General features: G+C 35.0%; 2 protein-coding genes across 5 annotated transcripts in view; both read right to left on the bottom strand.

The window, feature by feature from the left end:
* Positions 1–165: 165 nt before the first annotated feature.
* Positions 166–5240, bottom strand: LOC141380171 (uncharacterized). 2 transcript variants are annotated; one of them, XM_073937284.1, is made up of 4 exons: positions 5036–5240; positions 4398–4700; positions 2835–3119; positions 166–2730 (listed from the first exon to the last, which is right to left on the bottom strand). In XM_073937284.1, the coding sequence occupies exons 1-4, from the start codon at positions 5097–5099 to the stop codon at positions 2546–2548; spliced, it is 837 nt and encodes a 278-aa protein (XP_073793385.1). In that variant the 5' UTR covers positions 5100–5240; the 3' UTR covers positions 166–2545. The 2 variants fall into 2 exon arrangements, with proteins under 2 accessions (XP_073793385.1, XP_073793384.1); XM_073937283.1 differs by having other exon boundaries at positions 167–2730; positions 4398–4712; positions 5036–5205.
* Positions 5241–8379: 3139 nt separating this feature from the next.
* LOC141380169 (uncharacterized) overlaps positions 8380–18336 on the bottom strand; it is a 13162-nt gene continuing 3205 nt past the window's right edge. The window contains exons 1-6 of one of the 3 annotated variants that reach the window (XM_073937278.1): positions 18106–18324; positions 17482–17784; positions 14225–14518; positions 13639–13773; positions 13378–13436; positions 8380–10414 (exon numbers count right to left, since the gene is read on the bottom strand). In XM_073937278.1, the coding sequence (XP_073793379.1) occupies positions 10361–10414; positions 13378–13436; positions 13639–13773; positions 14225–14518; positions 17482–17784; positions 18106–18169 (909 nt within the window). In that variant the 5' untranslated portion in view covers positions 18170–18324 and the 3' untranslated portion in view covers positions 8380–10360. Of the gene's footprint in view, positions 10415–13377; positions 13437–13638; positions 13774–14224; positions 14519–17481; positions 17797–18105; positions 18325–18336 lie in introns of those variants that run through there. The other 2 variants (XM_073937281.1, XM_073937279.1) reach the window with 2 other exon arrangements.

The raw sequence follows: 18336 nt of genomic DNA, 5'->3' as shown, positions 1-18336 counted from the left end.
ATTCTCAGTTAACACATGGACACTTGCAAAACTATGACTTGGAAAAAAAAAGACGTTGACTTAAAATTACAAGTCTACTAAAGATTTAACCTAAAGCAGAGCTGAATTATTGTGTTTTCAAATCTAATGTTTTTCCCACAAAGTAAAGAATGAGGCACAAGAATTAAAATGAAAGCAAGTTTATTTAATAATGTAACAAATAATTGAATGCCTATGAGATTACATAAAATATATTTTGGACGTCACTTTACAGCAAAAGAGAGAGATGTACTATAATTATAATGATTATTGATAGTAATAGTTGTGTAAGAAAAATGATAAGGACGTCTTGAAGAAAAAAGTAAGTTTTATTCCAGAGTAGTAGTAACAAAGTGGAGACAGCACTTCAGATTCAGCGGAGATGAAATAAATCCAGATTATCCTCCATTCAAACATTTTATACTGTTTCTTCCCCCTTACCATGTTAAGGTTTCGCTTTGAATGTAAATAAAAAACAACAATAAAAGTGATGCTCTTCCGTTTCCAGATCTTTGGTAGACATTTAAGTGGAAAGACCAACTGTTATAGAAAGCAGATGGCTCGTGATGGCTCTCTGCTGCTCCCATGATAAAAGAAGTGAACTATCACTTCAACAGCATTATTTAAATACTTAAATACGTCATGTGTGATAATTAAGCTCTTTGTTAAGAAATCAGCATAGAATACACTTGTGAAATAGAAGTTGGGTCAAGGCAGACTAATTTCTTACAGTTGCATGTGCTCTTACTGTGATTAAGACAATGAATTATTTATATCAGGCTCCTATGAGCTTTTAAAAACATTTTTAAAAAGGTAGTTTATTTTTTTAAAACAGACATTCAATAATCTTTACACAAAAAACATCACCACACATATAAAATAGACAATTAGGAAAGTAAACAAACGAGAAGAAAACCCACAAAACATACATTGACACATCTGTTTAAAGTTACTGGGAATTCAAGAATTTTGAGACTGTTTTGATAATATGAACAAAACGCATATTTTAACTGCCAGACTAGCAGGTTTATGACAATAAATGGTTATCATAAACTCCCAAGTTTGGTTTAAATATGACAAATATTATTGAATTAAGTGGTGAGGAAATTTTTAGATAAAGCTTCATGTGCTCCTAAACAGTCAGGCACTGTGCTGAAAGGTAACCAAAGTGCGAACTGCAAAACTTGTCACGTGAGTTTCCAGTCTAACATATTCACGTCCGTAGGGATGGAAGTCTATAAGGAGAAAAGCTCAGTGTGAAAGCTTGATTAGCTGCTTCAGGTGTGTAATTGAGGTTGACGCACCCCCCAAAAATTCACAAAAGAAGTTTATTAATATAATGGTAAATATTTAATGAATAGTTTGATTGGAAATATTGGTTCTTAAGTTAAATTTGTTCCTCTCAAATATCTCACAGACCTCTAGGACCATGAGTCAAACCAGCCATCTCACGAGAAAACGTAAGTATTTCAGAGTTTAGTCATATGAAAATGTACAATTTAAAAAAAAAAAGAGGCGTGACACCCAACGCTACCCCTAAACCCAACTGTCATTGGGTGATGAGCAAATCCTACTAAACTGTTAGAATTAGATCATACAAATTCATACAAACTAGCCACTAAATCAAAAAGTTACGAATTGCTGTGAGATTGCGTTGGTCAAACACCCATTTTTGTTCCAATCGGCCTTCATTTACCTTCTCAAATAGCTACTAAAATGTTATTGCACAATGGTGACAATGTTTTCAAGATAAAGCAATGCCCTCTTTAGATATTACTGGGATATCAATCAAAGACAATATATTTGCTATAAACACAATACAAAGAATCTGCTTTTACGATTTTATTTCCGTTATAGTGCTACCATAAGGCCAAATGCAGCATTTCATAATTTGAGCACAGATTGAGCACATATTGTGAGTTTGGTCAAGACATCTTATTCTGTTCTAGAGATATAAAATTATATTAGTAAAAGTGGATCCACACACTTCAAAGGTTTTGAGTTTTGACCAGCAATGAAACGGAAACTTTGCATGCGTCTCAGTCAGCACCCGAGATCATTGATCAGTAGGTCTTGTGCATAAATTCGGGCACTGATGAGCTGTTTCACTACACATTGGGACACATCCTCATTGTATCTCATCAAAACTGTTTTTAAATAACAGCAAAACTAATGTTCATATATTAAATAATACGTTTTTAAAACAATTAATCCATTATCAATGTTTGCTAGATTTTTTCTAACATATCTATCTTTGTTTGTTCATATTGAAAATAAAAAAATTGACCCTTTTTAGAAAAACATTTTATTTGTCATTACATTTGATCATTTTGGCTTCCAAAATTCCATTAAGGGTGCGTAATGTTGAATAATGATGTGCCCTGATTTTCACAGTGCATTGTGGGATTTATCTGGATGCAAACATTTCAGCGCACTAGAAAAATTTTGAGATTGAGACGGCACTTAATATGGCTGACGCCCTGGTCAGTGCACTGAACAAGGCTGCTGATTGAGATTTTATTATCTTCTATTTTTTGCAAAAAACTAGAGATGAATAGGCGTTTTTTGCTTCTTCCTGTGCACGCTTCTTCTTTTGAAGACGTCTGGATATGAACTTATAAACCAGAACAGTCACCACAGCCGTGACCATGGCCACGCCCACCACAGCAGAGAGAACCAATAGGATCACATGTTTAGGAAAGAGGCCATTTTCTGAGGAATGAATTGTTAAACTGTTAGCAATGTCAAAATGTTTGTATTATTTATTTATTTATTGTGGAATTGACTTATAATTGTTAGTATCCTCACCACCATACCTGAGTGTGTGTTACAGGGTGTGTCCAGATGTGTGGTGTGGTTTCTGATGGGATTCTTCACCACACAGCTGTAGGTGTTCTTATCCTGATATTCCACCCCCAGAGATAGAAAGAGGCAGATGCTGAGATCAGACACACTGGTGTTGGATAATAAACGGTTTCCTCTGTACCAGGAGAGACTCACAGCACTCACATTCACCACTGAACACAGCAGCACACATTTGGACTCTGGAGATGCAGCTGGGTGTTGAGTTAAGGTGGAAATGACAGGAGTAGGAAGAGGAGCTAGAAAATATTACAGAATAAATTAGATTTAATTAAAGTATCCTATCTGACTTAATAATAATAAACTTCAGTGACTTTGTTTACATGGACATCAGTAATCAAATTATTTGCCAACCACAGAATAAGACAATACTGTGATTAAGGTGTAGCAAATTAGCTCAAAGGGAATTAAAGATTCATTTAAAACGGGCTTCAAAACAATCGACTCTTTAAATCCGTGGAAACAAATCGTCCAGCGATTGTTGGAACAGACAGTTGACTTCAATTAGGCAAGGCAAGTTTATTTATATAGCACATTTCACACACAGTTGCAATTCAAAGTGCTTTACATAAACAGGAATAAAAGAGACAAATATAAGAAAATAATAACAAATAATAAAAATCATTAGATAAAGAAGAAATAAAATGTTTTAAAACAGGTTATAAAAGAATGACAAACCTATTAAATCATAACAATTTTAGTTAATGTTTTATGACGTTAGTTAAACACTGAGAATTTGTCAAGTGGTTCTCTGCACAAACATCACATACAACACTGTCAAAATGATTTCTGTTTATGCAGATTCACAAAAATGGTCAAACGAAGTTGTATTATGTGTGCAGAAGAAGACATTATGCAACTGAGTAATTATAAAAAAAGGAGTCCCAAAAACCAAAATATGTGCTCATCATCTGTATTGCCATACGTTACACTAGCTTTATCAAGGCAACAAAGGAATTTGTATTAGAGTGTGTGTTTACTGTGAGCGCTGCTCTAAAACACTCAGCTGTGAGCATTTTTGCACTGCAGCATTTTTTAAGTTGTTTGCTATAACACAGAGTATCCCCGCTGTACCACTACAAGTTGAACGTCTTTATTTGTTGACAGTTGTGCAATACTGTCAATCATCAGCTTGCTCAAAAGTGACACTGATGGGCATTGTGTAAATCACTTTAATATATTAGCTGAAATCATTGTGGTGTAAACATATCCAAACTTCACATTGAAAACTACACTATTGTTGTTGTGTAAACTAAAAAAAAAAAAAAAAAACATTTGTAAAAATTTTCAAGTAATATTCATGTGGCCTTTTGTGAGCACATCATCATCTTTGCTGTGCAAACATGCCCTGAATGAGTTTGAGTCATGTAGACTTATAATACTTCATCCTGCAAATATTAGCAAACCAACATGTTTGAATGAACGGTTTAAGATTCCAAACAAAAGTGCATAAATGAATTTGCCAAATTACAACCACCCATATATAAATGTAAATATTTTAGACAGGGTGTTCTCACCATAGACAGTCAGCCGGAATGTGTGGAGTAGCATTTCTGTGCTGGTGTTGATTGCTTTATAATCTCCAGAGTCTGTTATTCTGGTATTGTTGATGGTCAGAGATCCAGTCTGATCCAGCGTAAGTCTGCCTTTGAAACCCCCATCAAGAATGTCATCAAGCAATGTGATTTCATCTCTGTTGATGTGAGCAATAAGTATGTTGTGGGGTTTAAACTTCCACTCGATGTCCCCATTCCCCTGTATTTCTAGAGTGACTGATTCTCCAACCATCACTGGCTTCACTGTTACAGCATCAGACACACCTGGAGAACAAACTGAGTGATAATTTGGTAAAATCCTTATAAAAATTGAACTAATGCACAACCGACGGTGACATTGTAAACGACTTCACTGATTCAACACCATTAGTGAAATAACGGTTTAAACCAGCCTAAGCTGGTTTTCTGGTTTTAGTTGGTCAGCCAGCGTGGTTTTAGAGGGGTTTTGGCAATTTTAGGCTGGTTTCAGCCATTTCCAGCCTGCTCTTAGCTGGTCAGGCTGGAAGATGACCTGCTAAAACCATGCTGGTCAACTAGCTAACCAGCATAGGTTAATTTAAGCAGTTTTTTCAGCAGGGATGTACAAATGTAAAACTTACCAAATAGATGCAACAGAGTCAGATTAAAGACAATCAGGTGAATCATTTTCTTCAGTTTGAGCATCAAAACAGATAAAAAACCCAGAAGATTTCAGCTGTACAAAGTGAGAAATCAGTTGTAGCAAACAGAGAAATGGGTCCCGACTAAAACAGATATGAAAGTGATGTGTAAAAATAATCCCTGAGAGCACCTCTTGACAGAGTCTCTATGCTTTCTGGCATGGACTTATTTAGTAATGAAGTTGATGAAGCGTTTCTGCATTGTGATATTTCAGTACTGGTTTGTGTTCCGGTACTAAAGAAAACACATCAGTATAAAACAACAACAACCATGATGTCTTTACATGAAGGACAGAAGAGTCAAGATTCAGGATACAATTGCAGCTTCATTTTAATTTACAAAAAATAAACTTCAAATGCAAAATGGAGAAAAAACAAAGCAAAACAACAAAACGTCAGAAACAAAATCAAGACATAGAAGAGGGCGTATAAGGACAGAACTCAAACTAAACAGCTGTAGACAATAAATTGACCAGGGAAGTGATGAAGATCAGAGACAAAACAGTACACACATAAGGCAGAAAGGATTAGAGAGGATGCTCTCCAGTGTTCATTTAACAACACAGCAAGTGTCTGTGACAATCTCACAAGGTTAGGGATACATAACTTTTCAATCTCTACACATGATTTTGTGCTAGTTCTATGTAGTTATTATGTGCACTAAAATCACCACATGCATCTCAAATGTGTATCTTCGAAAAGGCAGTATATGTCATGTGTTGGTTGGCCCTGTGATTTTTAAGTTGTAAAACATTCCTCTTATTTTGCCAGTGCTTTTGATACTTTTTATTAGACACAAAATATCAGACAGTGTTGAATGTCAGCTGTTGCATGTTTGTTCGGTGCATGCTCCATATCCTTAGGCTCCGTTTACACTATTGTGTTTTAGTTTGAAAACGCATAAGTTTTGCAACAGTTACTCTATCTGCCCACACTACGCCGGAGTTTTCGAGTGCCAAGAACAGAGCATTTTGGAAAAGCTGGAGAAGCCGTTTTCATTCTGAACGCTGCTGCTCCGTCCCAGTGTGGATGGGAAAAAACGGGGACATCTGAAAACGGAGGCGGGACTGCTGAGATTCGCTACCTGATTGGGGCTTTTGTGTTATTGCGTATCCTTCCCTTATTCGTCAAGCCCTCATCACATGATTATAACACATGGCTTTAACACTACTGGAAGACAGCAGACCAGCCTTCACTGTAAACAACAACATGAGCACAGAATGGGAGCGTTGTTTGCACTATTGTCTGTTTAAGGCGCCATTGTGCAGTTATTCATTTGTTACGATTAGTAACAACTCGACTTGGTCGTCTGTCCACAAAAATTCCTCTATTGCTGTCTTTGCCATCGCGTTCATTGTTCAAGTGGCATTTATTGACTATCAATAACCAAATGCCGAGTGAGACACACGCTTCCTGTCTATACTAGAACGCACATGCCCAGAGTGCGCGAATGGTCATGTGATATACGTTTTTGGTGGCGTAGTGTGGATGGAGATATGTTTAGAAACGCTACGTGAAACACTAGTGTGGACGCGGATTGTTTTTGATCTAAAACGCCGTTTTAAAACTAAAACACACTAGTGTAAACGGGGCCTCATTCCTAATGAAATGAATCAGTTCATCAATTCTCTCAGCATGGCGTGTCTTACTTCAGGTTAGATTGGTATATTCAGTTTTTTATTCAGTCGAAATGACTGTCAGTTTTGTCTCAACGTGAGTAATTTGTGGATAAGGATTAATTGACGCGAACAGTAGACAACAGTTTTACGCCTTGCAAGAGACAGATTTTGCCAACCACCAACATAAAAGAAGAAGAGCACATTTGTAAACAGACTTATTCTGTGATCAAATTGATTTATTTAGTAAATATAACACGGATCTCCAGATTTGTTGTTTCTTTCAGAAAATGCGCTGGGTGTGCCTCAGAAACTCACTAATACTGTTTTTAGAAACCAGATTTAACTGGAAACGTCAACAATATGAAGATCATTTTAAGGATCATTCGGTTTCTACTACCAACATGTGGTAAGTGTGCGGTTTCTTCATTCATGATTAGGCCTGCTTCCAGTTTCACACAGCATTTTAAACTAACAAAGGTAACTGTATTTTTAGCCAAATTTTTCTGCACCCCATGATGACTTGTGTGAATGATGAATTGCATTGCATAATTATGAAGTACTTGTAATTACAGCAAATTACTTTAAAAAAAAATTATATATATATATATATATATATATATATATATATATATATATATATATATATATATATATATATATATATATATATAACTTATATTATTATATATTTAAGAAAATGAAGAGAATCAATGATTTATTAAAGTATAATACTTCAATTATATATATATATATATATATATATATATATATATATATATATATATATATATATATATATATAATTGAAGTATTACTTTAATAAATCATTGATTCTCTTCATTTTCTTAAACGTATTATTTCATAATAACCTGTTGCTTATATACATGCATTCTTCTTCTTCATGATTCTTTGTATTGGCAGTGTTGAGGTATTTAATGTTCATTTCACTTGTTGTTGCTGATAATGAATATATTTGTTCTTTGCATTAGTTAAACTAGTACGAGATTATTATATTTTAAAATTTAAGGTAGCACAAAAGTAATTAAAAATAGCCAGACAGCGTTACTATAAATGTGCAAATAATGGATTACAGTATATTAACGAATACTAAATGTTGTCATGTAGACTAATCTGAGATCAGTAACTCATCACAATTCATAAGCTGTTTTCTTGAAGGATAAAAATAAAGAAAGCCAAACGTACAATTCCTCAACATATATGGATTATTTGTAGGGGATTTTACTTTGTCAGGCAGACTGGTTGTTCTTTATTTTACAGCTGAATAATTAAAATTGTTAAATATTTTAATAAGGCACGACTAAATTCTCTCTTTAAATGATTTCTCACTAGCATTCTCAGCAGTGTTTCAGTCTCTGAGATGCTGTTTCTGGGTGTTCTGCAGGCGTGTTTGGTGCTGAAATGAATATGTCAGTGTCAGTGATGAAGGGACAGACTGTGACTCTTAACACTGATAATAATGATATGAAGTCATTCGAATTCTGTGGAGGTTTGAAACTTTACGCAATGCTGAATTCAATGACAACAAGACAACGTCTCTCAATGACAACAAACAACAAACTGATGCTGAACAGTCAGACTGGAACTTTGAAAACCTCAAACAGAGAAAAAAAGCAGAGATCATCCACAACACTGGAACTTCAAAGTGGTTATTGTCCATTACTGCCAGCGGTGAGGATTTATTTATTTATTTATTTTTGTTCTCTGAACTTTGACCAGTCAATTTTAGTTATACCACTTTTAACACTCTTATAGAGTTACAGCTTTACAATATGACAGGTGATAGAATATGCTTCACAATATGCTGTTGTGTATCTGTAGGATTTTATATATAAACCATCATAAAAGGGCAAAGATGTTTTGTTAATGCTTGAACGTTAATCAATGTATACATCAACTGTAGATTCGTGCATATATGTATCAGATTAAACTTCAGTTGTTTCATTTGCTGAACAAATGCAATACGTTAATTAACAAATGTAAAACAATTATATTAAGATGGAATACAGTGTAAAGTTCTGAAGTTCACAGCTCACTCAGGGAGACCTTCTGAACTTACCAGTGAAAAGGTTAAGAAAGGTTACTGAACAATATTTAACATTATTGCCCTGCATCTACAGTCTCTGCAAACAGAGGGCAATCTTACATCACATTTACAATGAATGACGACAAACTGACCATTCCAAGATGGCGGATACTTATCAATGTGCGAATACAGGGAACAGTGTATAAGTAAGCACAAACCATGTTCTATGGTAAGTAAAAGAACAAAATGACAAAACTGGCTCTTCCTGCAGATGAAAGTGAGGATGAGATGGGTTTTAGTGTCCATGAGAATGATGCAGACTGGACATTTGATAAAAGTAGTGATGCAGACAGTTCAGGTAAGTAAACTCTGAGACAGCGTAGTAAAGTATATAGTATAATATATATACATAGTTAGCTAGTAGCTACATTATTTTGATGCATCTGGATAAACTAGACTTGTCATTTATTTGTTATAATATTTACTGGAGGAAAGATTTATATTTACTGTATGTTATAAACATAATAATAAATGATTATGTTTGTTTTCAATAATATTCAGCAAAAATAATGGAATAAATAAAAGCTGTTGGAATATGAGTTGTTGGAATGTATGTATAAGGTCACATTTATAAGTTTTGTGTTAAAGCTTATAATACTGCGACACCTATTAAATCATTTCAAGCAACAAAATTATTAATTATAAGAAAAGTTCTAAATTTGTAAGTTATATCCACTGTTGGACGTTGTTGCTTTTATGGCAACATATCAGAATGTACCTTTAATGTTTTTTGTTTTTTTTTTTTGTTTTTTTTTACAGTGCTTTAAGTTAAGCCATTCTAAGAAAACAAACACAGTCAAATATTTTTTATAGATCTATCATACTGTGTGTAGTAGAGGGTTAAATATGTATATGAAACAAGCTGATTTGAAGAACAAATAGTTTTAAATATTTCCTGCACTTCAACAATTCTTTTGGTTAATCGTTATTCAAGTGGATTCAATAGATGATTCATGGATAATAGTCTAATTTCTTGTTGCAAACTAAAATGGATACAAACTGTGAATGAGTTCTCCATTTGTAAAGTTAAAAGTTAACAAGAAGTTTTTTACTGCACTGTAAAATTATATCTGTTAAGACTTTCTGTATTCTGTAAGTGCTCTCCGTTTATTTATGGTTGTGATATTGGTTGCATTATGTGAGCTTGATCTCTGCTCTGACAACTTTTGATGTTGAAAATTCAACTCTACAGTTCAACAAACTGATCTTTATTGACATTTTAGTAGTTCGAAATGATATCATGTATCTAAAATAATATATAGAAAATAAGTCTGTCTGTTTATTACAAGGTTTCTATAGCGTAATATACAACACCAACCCAGACAATAGACCACTTTAAACTATTAAAAATATCACTCTTTCAAACTTTTCAAGATTAAACATTGTTGGAAAAAATATCTATCTCCTATAATGCAATTCTAATGCAAAAATTAACAGGGAAAAGAATTAAAATTAAAACATAAATCACAAAATATGGAGAACTGCTAATTCACGGATATCTGATGTTGTTGCCAGAGGCTCTTCTTGAAAGTCATCACACAGTCAGATATCTTCTGGTCTTGACTGAGGCATAAAGCCCCAGATTCTCCTCTGATCCTTAAATAAAAATATAAAGCACAATATTGAAAATGTTTGAAAATTGAAAATATTGAATATTGAAATGAGTTCATCTAAATGTAACTGTGATCAACATTAGACACAGAATAAGGTGAAGATTAAAAATGCAGAATTAAAGGGCACCTATTTTACCCCCTTTTCAAGATTTGATGTAAGTCTTTTATGTCTCTAGAATGTGTCTTTTTACTTTTCAGCTTAAATACACATCAGATTATTTATAATACTTTTCTGAATATTGAAATTTTAAGCTGTTTTGGCTGCCTGTTCCTTTAATGCAAATGAGTTGGATCTCCCAACCCACCATTCCCATGTGCATGTCAGAGCCACAGAGATCTCTCTCTTGCTCTAATGCTTTCCTGCTGTGTCTCACCTCAGATAAACAGCACAGTGACAGATAAGAAGGAAGCTGATCTACCATTTATGAGAAATACCACAGGAAGAACTTTTCCAATGGTTATTTTATGTATTTGTTGTGAAATTAATTCAAGCCTTTCTGCAACGAGTCACACACAATGCTGTTACAAAGTTCATGCACACACATTTAGCTTTGCTCTGTTCTTGCACAGCAAATGTGGCAGGAAACACGTTATTATCCACTGCTGTATAGATATCCGGTATGTTAATAGACAAAATAAACCTGAATTAACATCCACAAACCGGGACTGAAACATCTTCTTTTATAATTGAACTGACACATGGTTGTGGTGATGAATTACAGCGATTTTACTGTCTTTACTTCATTAAAAAAAACATGCACTGTTTTAGAAATGTTTTAAACTTGTAAAACTCATTCTTGAAGTGCAGATGATATACGTGTAACAATGGAGACATGTTAAAACGCATCTGTCAATCAATTCAGTGGGCATGGCAAACCTGACTCCTACATCACATTGCCGTATGACTCAGAACTGGAGGGTTTTGGATTCTATTTTAATGTCGGGAAATAAAAAAGAGACTTGTTTTGTTTCTATCACTCTAATATAACTGTGGACACACTATTCCTGCACACAGTCCTGTTCAAACAGCTTAGAAGAGATAATTTTCATCATAGGTGCCCTTTAATGTATTTTAAATGAAGTTTTAGTTGTGGTTGTACCATTCTAGACTCTCAGAAATTAAGAGTAAGAGTACATTTTTATCACGCACACATCTGTACCTTCAAGGTGTATTTTACAGCCTAAAAATGTACAAATCTGAATGTCTTGGAACATTTTTTGACAGTGTTTTATAAACTATCCAATGTTCTTCAAGCAGAACCATTATTGTGTGGAAAACACAGTGACAATGTAAGGATGGCCAAATATTTCCACAGTATCAGACCCTGAGAACTGTTAGGGAATTCCTTGAGGCAAGATCACAAGAACTGTCATCCAATAATGGCCCGTTTCCACTGAGTGGTACAGTATACGGTTCAGCATGCTTTTATAGCCATTTCCACTGTCAAAAGGTACCTAAAACCGTACCATACCATACCACTTTATGGGTAAACTTTTGAAAGGGTACTGAGAACAACAAAAGGGTACCAAAAGGACACGCAGCTGAATGCTATTGGTTTATAGAGATATGTCACTCGCTCGTGCATCAAGACAGGAGAAAGAAAACAAAGGAACTGCCACTTTTAAATACACAGTGCAGACATTACACTGTAATAATATATACATATAATAGATAGCCATGGTTGACCCAAGCTCAAACCAACCTTGTCGTCATCTTGATAAACAGCCACAAAGCCAAAAAAAAAAAGAAAATATACCCTGTGACCTTTTGTTGTTTACAAAGCTGTCTAAAGCTTGAGCGGTTTCGCTTTCTCGTGTGTACGTGCATTTATATTTGAAAAAATGAACTTTTTGAGCGATGATAATAAAGTGTGCATGATTATTGAAGTGCTTCTGACATTAGATCCTTTCAGAAACGGACAAGAGAGAGTGAAGCGCGAAAAAACAAAGCAGAAGCCAGAAAAAAGGAGTTCAGCAACCTAAAACATGAACAAACTGCCATGTTTAACTATTATCATCACTTTTCGGACTATTATGAACTCAGCATGACGGAATTACTTTCTAACATGAGGTTACATGTGCTGATGAATATTAAAGACACATATGAGAGGTTTGCACTGACTGTAAGCTATATGTTGTGTGCTGTTTTTGAACCTAAATAAGAACTAAATGTATGTTGTGTGTAGTTTTTCTGTTACTGGTAACATACCATGGGGCGGCCTAATATTACTTAAAGGAAATTGGTTTACAGTTATACCAGTACTGGTGTAGTTGTGACCGTGAGCAGATGTAATATCTGACTTTAAGTGACTTTGGGTAAATGATGAACAATTAAATGACAAGATAAGATGTTTAAAATATAGTCAAATATCTAAATTAGTTTCTCATTTATGAATGTGATCAGTGCCTTATCATGAACACAATTGTTAATTAATGATCACTTAAAATTGAAGTCAGATTATTCTAACAAAAAAAATATTTCTTTTTCAAATCTGCTAGAAACAGCTTACATGCATTTCACCTTCACCCATGCTGTTAGTTTCATCATTTGACTAATACAGGGGTGTCCTAGTTTAGCTTTAACTTTATTCAACACACTTGCCTGGAAGTTTTAGTATAGACAGAGCTTGATTAGCTTCTTCAGGTGTGATTAATTGGGGTTGGAACTAAAATATGCAGGATGCCAGCCCTCCAGACCCGAGTTTGGGAGGCACTCCTGCACTAGATATACTAGAAAACTTATGGCAGGACTGTTGAAGCAAGTTGAAGCTAAACTAAGCAGGACACCGGCTCTCCAGGACTAAGTTTGGACAACCCTGGAATAATAGATGGTCCCACAACATACTGTTGTGTACTGTTACATTCATTATGTATGGACAAAAACACAAGCGTACATCAACAGGTTATAAATACCATTAATCAAAACTGAATGACAAATAGACTTACTGATTCATGTGCAAGTCCTTTGCAGGGCACTACCTCAACATAAGTGATGCTTGTTTGAACTGTTTGAATAATAAGAAAATGCATTGAAACATATTAACTTAAAATAGCACTGCCAAATTCAGGATCTAAATAACAAAAAAATATTTTAGTTGATTTATTTTAATAATTGCAGTTTAACTGTTTCAGCTGACTGCAATTTTTAGATTATATTTTATAATATTTATTATTTAAAAAATGTTTAAAGCAGCAGGTAACACTTGCCTTCTTGATCTGTTTTTCTGTGTTTCTCACAGAAGACTGCAGAAATAATCAACAGAGATCCAGCAGCAGCAACAGCAGCAGCAGCAGCAGAGATCAACACTACCAGAGATCCTGGAGGACCTTCTCTGAGATTCTCTGAGCACAAACAAATTACTTTGTACATATTGCACTTCTTGTGTGTATTGCCAGCCTGATCTCACGAGAAAACGTAAGTATTTTACGTTTTGCCAGTTTAGTGGCTAATTTGTACGAATTTGTACGAGTTCAGTCGTACAAAATGGTACGATTTTAAAAAGGAGGCGTGGCACCTGACCCCACCCCTAACCCCAACCGTCATTGGGGGATGAGCAAATCGTACTAAATTGTATGAATTAGATCGTACGAATTCATACGAATTAGCCACTAAATGAAAAAGTTACGAATTGCCGTGAGATTGTGTTGGTATTGCCTATTCTTGTTGAATCACTGAATGCCTCTTCAATTGTAAGTCGCTTTGGACAAAAGCGTCTGCTAAATGACTAAACGTAAATGTAACAAGGAGATCATTATTATTGTGAGAGAAAATCTGTTTTTGCCACTGCCGTACCTTTGCATGTCTGACAGTGTGTGTTGATGTCCAGATGTGTCGTCTGGTTGTTGATGGGGTTGTTGACCACACAGCTGTAGCTGCTGTTATCCTGATATTCCACCTCCAGAGGTAGAGAGAGACTGCTGCTGACATCAGCCACACTGAAGTTGGACAATAAACTGTTTCCTTTGTACCAGGAGAGACTCACAGTGCTCACATTCACCACTGAACACAGCAGCACACAGCTGGACACTGATGATGCATTTGGGTATGGAGTTAGAAAGGTGGAAATGACAGGAATCGGAAGAGGAGCTAGAAAACAATACAGAATATATTAGATTTAAGTAAAGTATCCCGTTTGCTTAATAAACTTCATTAAGATTTGGCAACAGGAGATACACTGACCACAGAAAACAGGAAGTAAAATGATTTTTCAGAAACGCAATTTTATATTCACAAAACCAGTTTACACTTTAAGGGAATAGTACGCAAATTTGGAAAAAGTGAAATCTGAGAGAAGTATAACTCTGTTTTTAGAGTTTATTTCTAGATTGTTGTGCAACCACATGCATGTAATGCTGGATTGAATAATCTGTCAGAAAATGTAGGGTTTATTTACACAACAATGATTCCAACTTAGCCCTGAAAATGCTTAATTTACAAATTTTGGTTAAACACTGAGAATTTGTCCTGTGGTTCTCTGCACAAACATCACATACAACATTGTCAAAATGATCTCTGTTCATAAAGATTCCCAAAAATGGCTAAATGAAGTTGCATTATGCCTGCAGAAGACATTATGCAACTAAGTTATTAATAAAAAGTATCCCATCATCATCCATATTGCCATATGCATTACACTTGCATTACCAAGGCAACAATGGAATTTGTATTAGAGTGTGTGTTCATTGTGAGTGCCATTCTATAACACTCAGCTGTGAGCATTTTTGCACTGCAGTAAATTTAAAGTCATTGCTGCAGTGATAAAAAGAGTACCAAAAATCATACTTAGGTAAAAGTACCATTATTTGCCTAAAAACATAGTGCAAGTAAAAGTATTTGTTGTAAATATTACTCAAAGTATGAGTAAAAAGACCTTTCCAAAGTACTCATTAGTATTACGCTATAAAAAGCTGATGTGTTATGTGATTTGTGTATGTGTGTAAACGTAAAATTCTGTAGTGCATTTAGTTATTGTCCAGTAGGCACACAATATCATAAAATGTTAATGTAAAGTTAGATTATGTGACATCAGATGATCAAAATTCACTGTCTAGCCAGCACCCAAGGACCTTATTTTGATGTCCAATAACGACGTCAAATGACATTGATATTTGGTAATTTTAGGTTGTGTTAAAAAGTAACTAAAATCAAATGTCAAGCCAACATCTTGAACCAACGTCAAATACTGACATTCATTCATCAGGTATGGCAACCAAAATCCAAGATCTGATAGACGTCATAGTAGTAACGTCCACACAATGTCAAACTGTAACATCATTAGACATTGATATTTTTTGATTTTAGGTTGGACATTAGACATTAACATTGTGTTACATCGTAACGATGTTGGGTTCTGATGTCAAACCCCGATTTTCATTTCCAAACAACATGCAGCATCCCCACGACATTGGGGTACGTCAATCTGACGTCATGTTGACATCCTGTGCCTGCTGGGTGTTTAAGGCCATTTCTGTCACCATACAGTAAACATCTGTCATCTTCTCATCAGTGACATGCATCTAAACAGTCAGTGCGATTTTGTAAAGATTTTGGACATCTTCTTGGACACTTTTAATGCTTCCAAATTTGCTGCAATAAATCACCCATGTCTTGAGGGAGTTCAATATGATGGGATTTACCTTCTATGTGTGATCTGATTGGACAGAAATCACAAAACTGATGTTTCTTATCCCCATAGACAAGAAAAAAAGTAGTGACTGCAGATTGAAAAAAAGTATTAAAAGTACTAAAAGTACTGATACTGCACTGAAAATGTACTCAAAGGAAAGTAAAGATACACATTTTAAAACAAATTAGTAAATTCCAAATCCTGAGAAAAAGTACTCGATTACAGTAATTTGAGTATTTTAAAATTTGTTACTTTACATCACTGTTGCTATGACACAGAGTATCCCCGCTGTAACATACACATAAAATGTCTTTAGCAGATTATCTGCATCATCAGCTTGTTCAAAAGTGACACTTATGGATATTGTGTAAATCACATTTATAATATTAGCTGAAATCATTGCAGTGTAAACACACCCAAACTTCACACTGAAAACTACACTATTATTGTCATGTAAATCAAAAACAACAACAACAAAAAATATATAAATTTGTGAAAATTGGCAAGTAACATTCATGTGTAAAAAAAGTTTTGTTAGTGGCGATTAGCCCTAGACAACCAAAATAACAATGTAGGACTCCAAGAATGCATATGCATATGTTGTGTTTCTTGACAAAGTGTTATCACCACCTACTGGCCTGACATGCCATTTAAAGCAGGGGTTCCCAAACTTTTTAGCTTGCGACCCCCAAAATAACAATGCTAGTGACTCGCGAACCCCAATATCCTCTGAGGTGGTTATATATACAGAAACCTTGCATGCAATAGCGCACACACACCAATAGACCCAAGTTTATTCTTAGTTTATTCTTTTTTAATGTATATCAGAGCTGTACATGTGCCAGAAAGTTTAACCTGATGTTATACAATCAATCTGCTGCATCTGATGTCATGGGTATGTCTTTAAAATTATGTAATTACCCCAGGGGTCCCAATCCAATAGAACTAGTAACTATAAGCTACTGTAGTAACTATATAGTATAAACAACAATTTTTCTCTTCAGTAGTTTATTGATAAAACATGGTAATTTTTATGGTTTAATATGAATAAATAGATTTTTGGAAATCACCAGGCGACCCCCCTTTATTGTCCCGCGACCCCTTGGGGGTTCCCGACCCCCACTTTGAAAACCACTGATTTAAAGGATCTATGAATCTATTTTTTTTTTTTCGAAAACAAATACATTTTAAGTACATCATCTTTGCTGTGCAAACATGCCCTGAATGAGTTTGAGTCATAAAGACTTATAATACTTCATCCTGCAAATATTAGCAATCCAACATAGATAACAGTTTGTTTCTTTAAAAAAAATTGCATAAATGAATTTGCCATTTTACAACCACCCATAATTCCACCATCAGACTTATTCTAACCATGATTTACAGCATTTAAATGTGAATACATCAGACAGGGTGTTCTCACCATGGACAGTCAGCCTGAATATGTCGAGTAGTATTCCTGTTCTGGTGATGATTACTTCATAATCTCCAGTGTCTGTTATTCTGGTGTTGTTGATGGTCAGAGATCCAGTCTGATCCAGCTTTAATCTGCCTCTGAAACTCCCACCAAGAACATTTTCATGCAATGTGATTTTATTGCTGCTGATCTGAGCTATAAGAATGTTGTGGGGTTTAAACTTCCACTCGATGTCCCCGTCTCTCTGTATTTCTAGAGTGACTGATTCTCCAACCATCACTGGCTTCACTGTAACAGCATCAGACACACCTGGAGAACAAACTGAGTGATAATTTCATGCCATCTTTAGAAAATGTAATTAACGCACAGCTGAAGCTGAGATTGTAAAATAACTCACTGATTTTAACGCAATTTCTTGCTGAAAAAAAGAGCTTAAACCTAATATGTTTGTCTGGTTTTAGATGGTCGACCAGCCTGGTTTTAAAAGGGTTTTAGCCATTTCCAGCCTTCTCTTAGCTGGTCAGGCTGGGAGATAACCAGCTAAAGACCAGGCTGGTTGAGCAGATAACCAGCATAGGCTTGTTTATGCTGTTTTTTTTTCCAGCAGGGATGTACAAATGTAAAACTTACCAAATAGATACAACAGAGTCAGATTGAAGACAATCAGGTGAATCATTTTCTTCAGTTTGAGCATCAGAACAGATAAAAAACAGAAGATTTCAGCTGTACAAAGCGAGAGATCAGTGGTGGCAAACAGAGAAACGGGTCTTGACTGAAACGGATATTAAAGTGCTGTGAAAAAACACCCCTGAGAGCACCTCCTGTCAGTGTCTTTATGCGTTCTTGTATAGTCTAATTTAG

The sequence above is a fragment of the Danio rerio genome, chromosome 22 (genome assembly GCF_049306965.1).
Source record: "Danio rerio strain Tuebingen ecotype United States chromosome 22, GRCz12tu, whole genome shotgun sequence".
Classification (NCBI taxonomy): Eukaryota; Metazoa; Chordata; class Actinopteri; order Cypriniformes; family Danionidae; genus Danio; species Danio rerio.
This window is presented reverse-complemented; position numbering and strand designations above follow the sequence as displayed.

Coding starts and splice junctions, on each gene's coding strand:
- LOC141380171 (XM_073937283.1), bottom strand. CDS start 5,099: ATGCTCAAACTGAAGAAAATGATTCACCTGATTGTCTTTAATCTGACT. Junction 4,713..5,035: donor GACTCTGTTGCATCTATTTG/GTAAGTTTTACA, acceptor ATTATCACTCAG/TTTGTTCTCCAGGTGTGTCT. Junction 3,120..4,397: donor ATTCCGGCTGACTGTCTATG/GTGAGAACACCC, acceptor AATATTTTCTAG/CTCCTCTTCCTACTCCTGTC.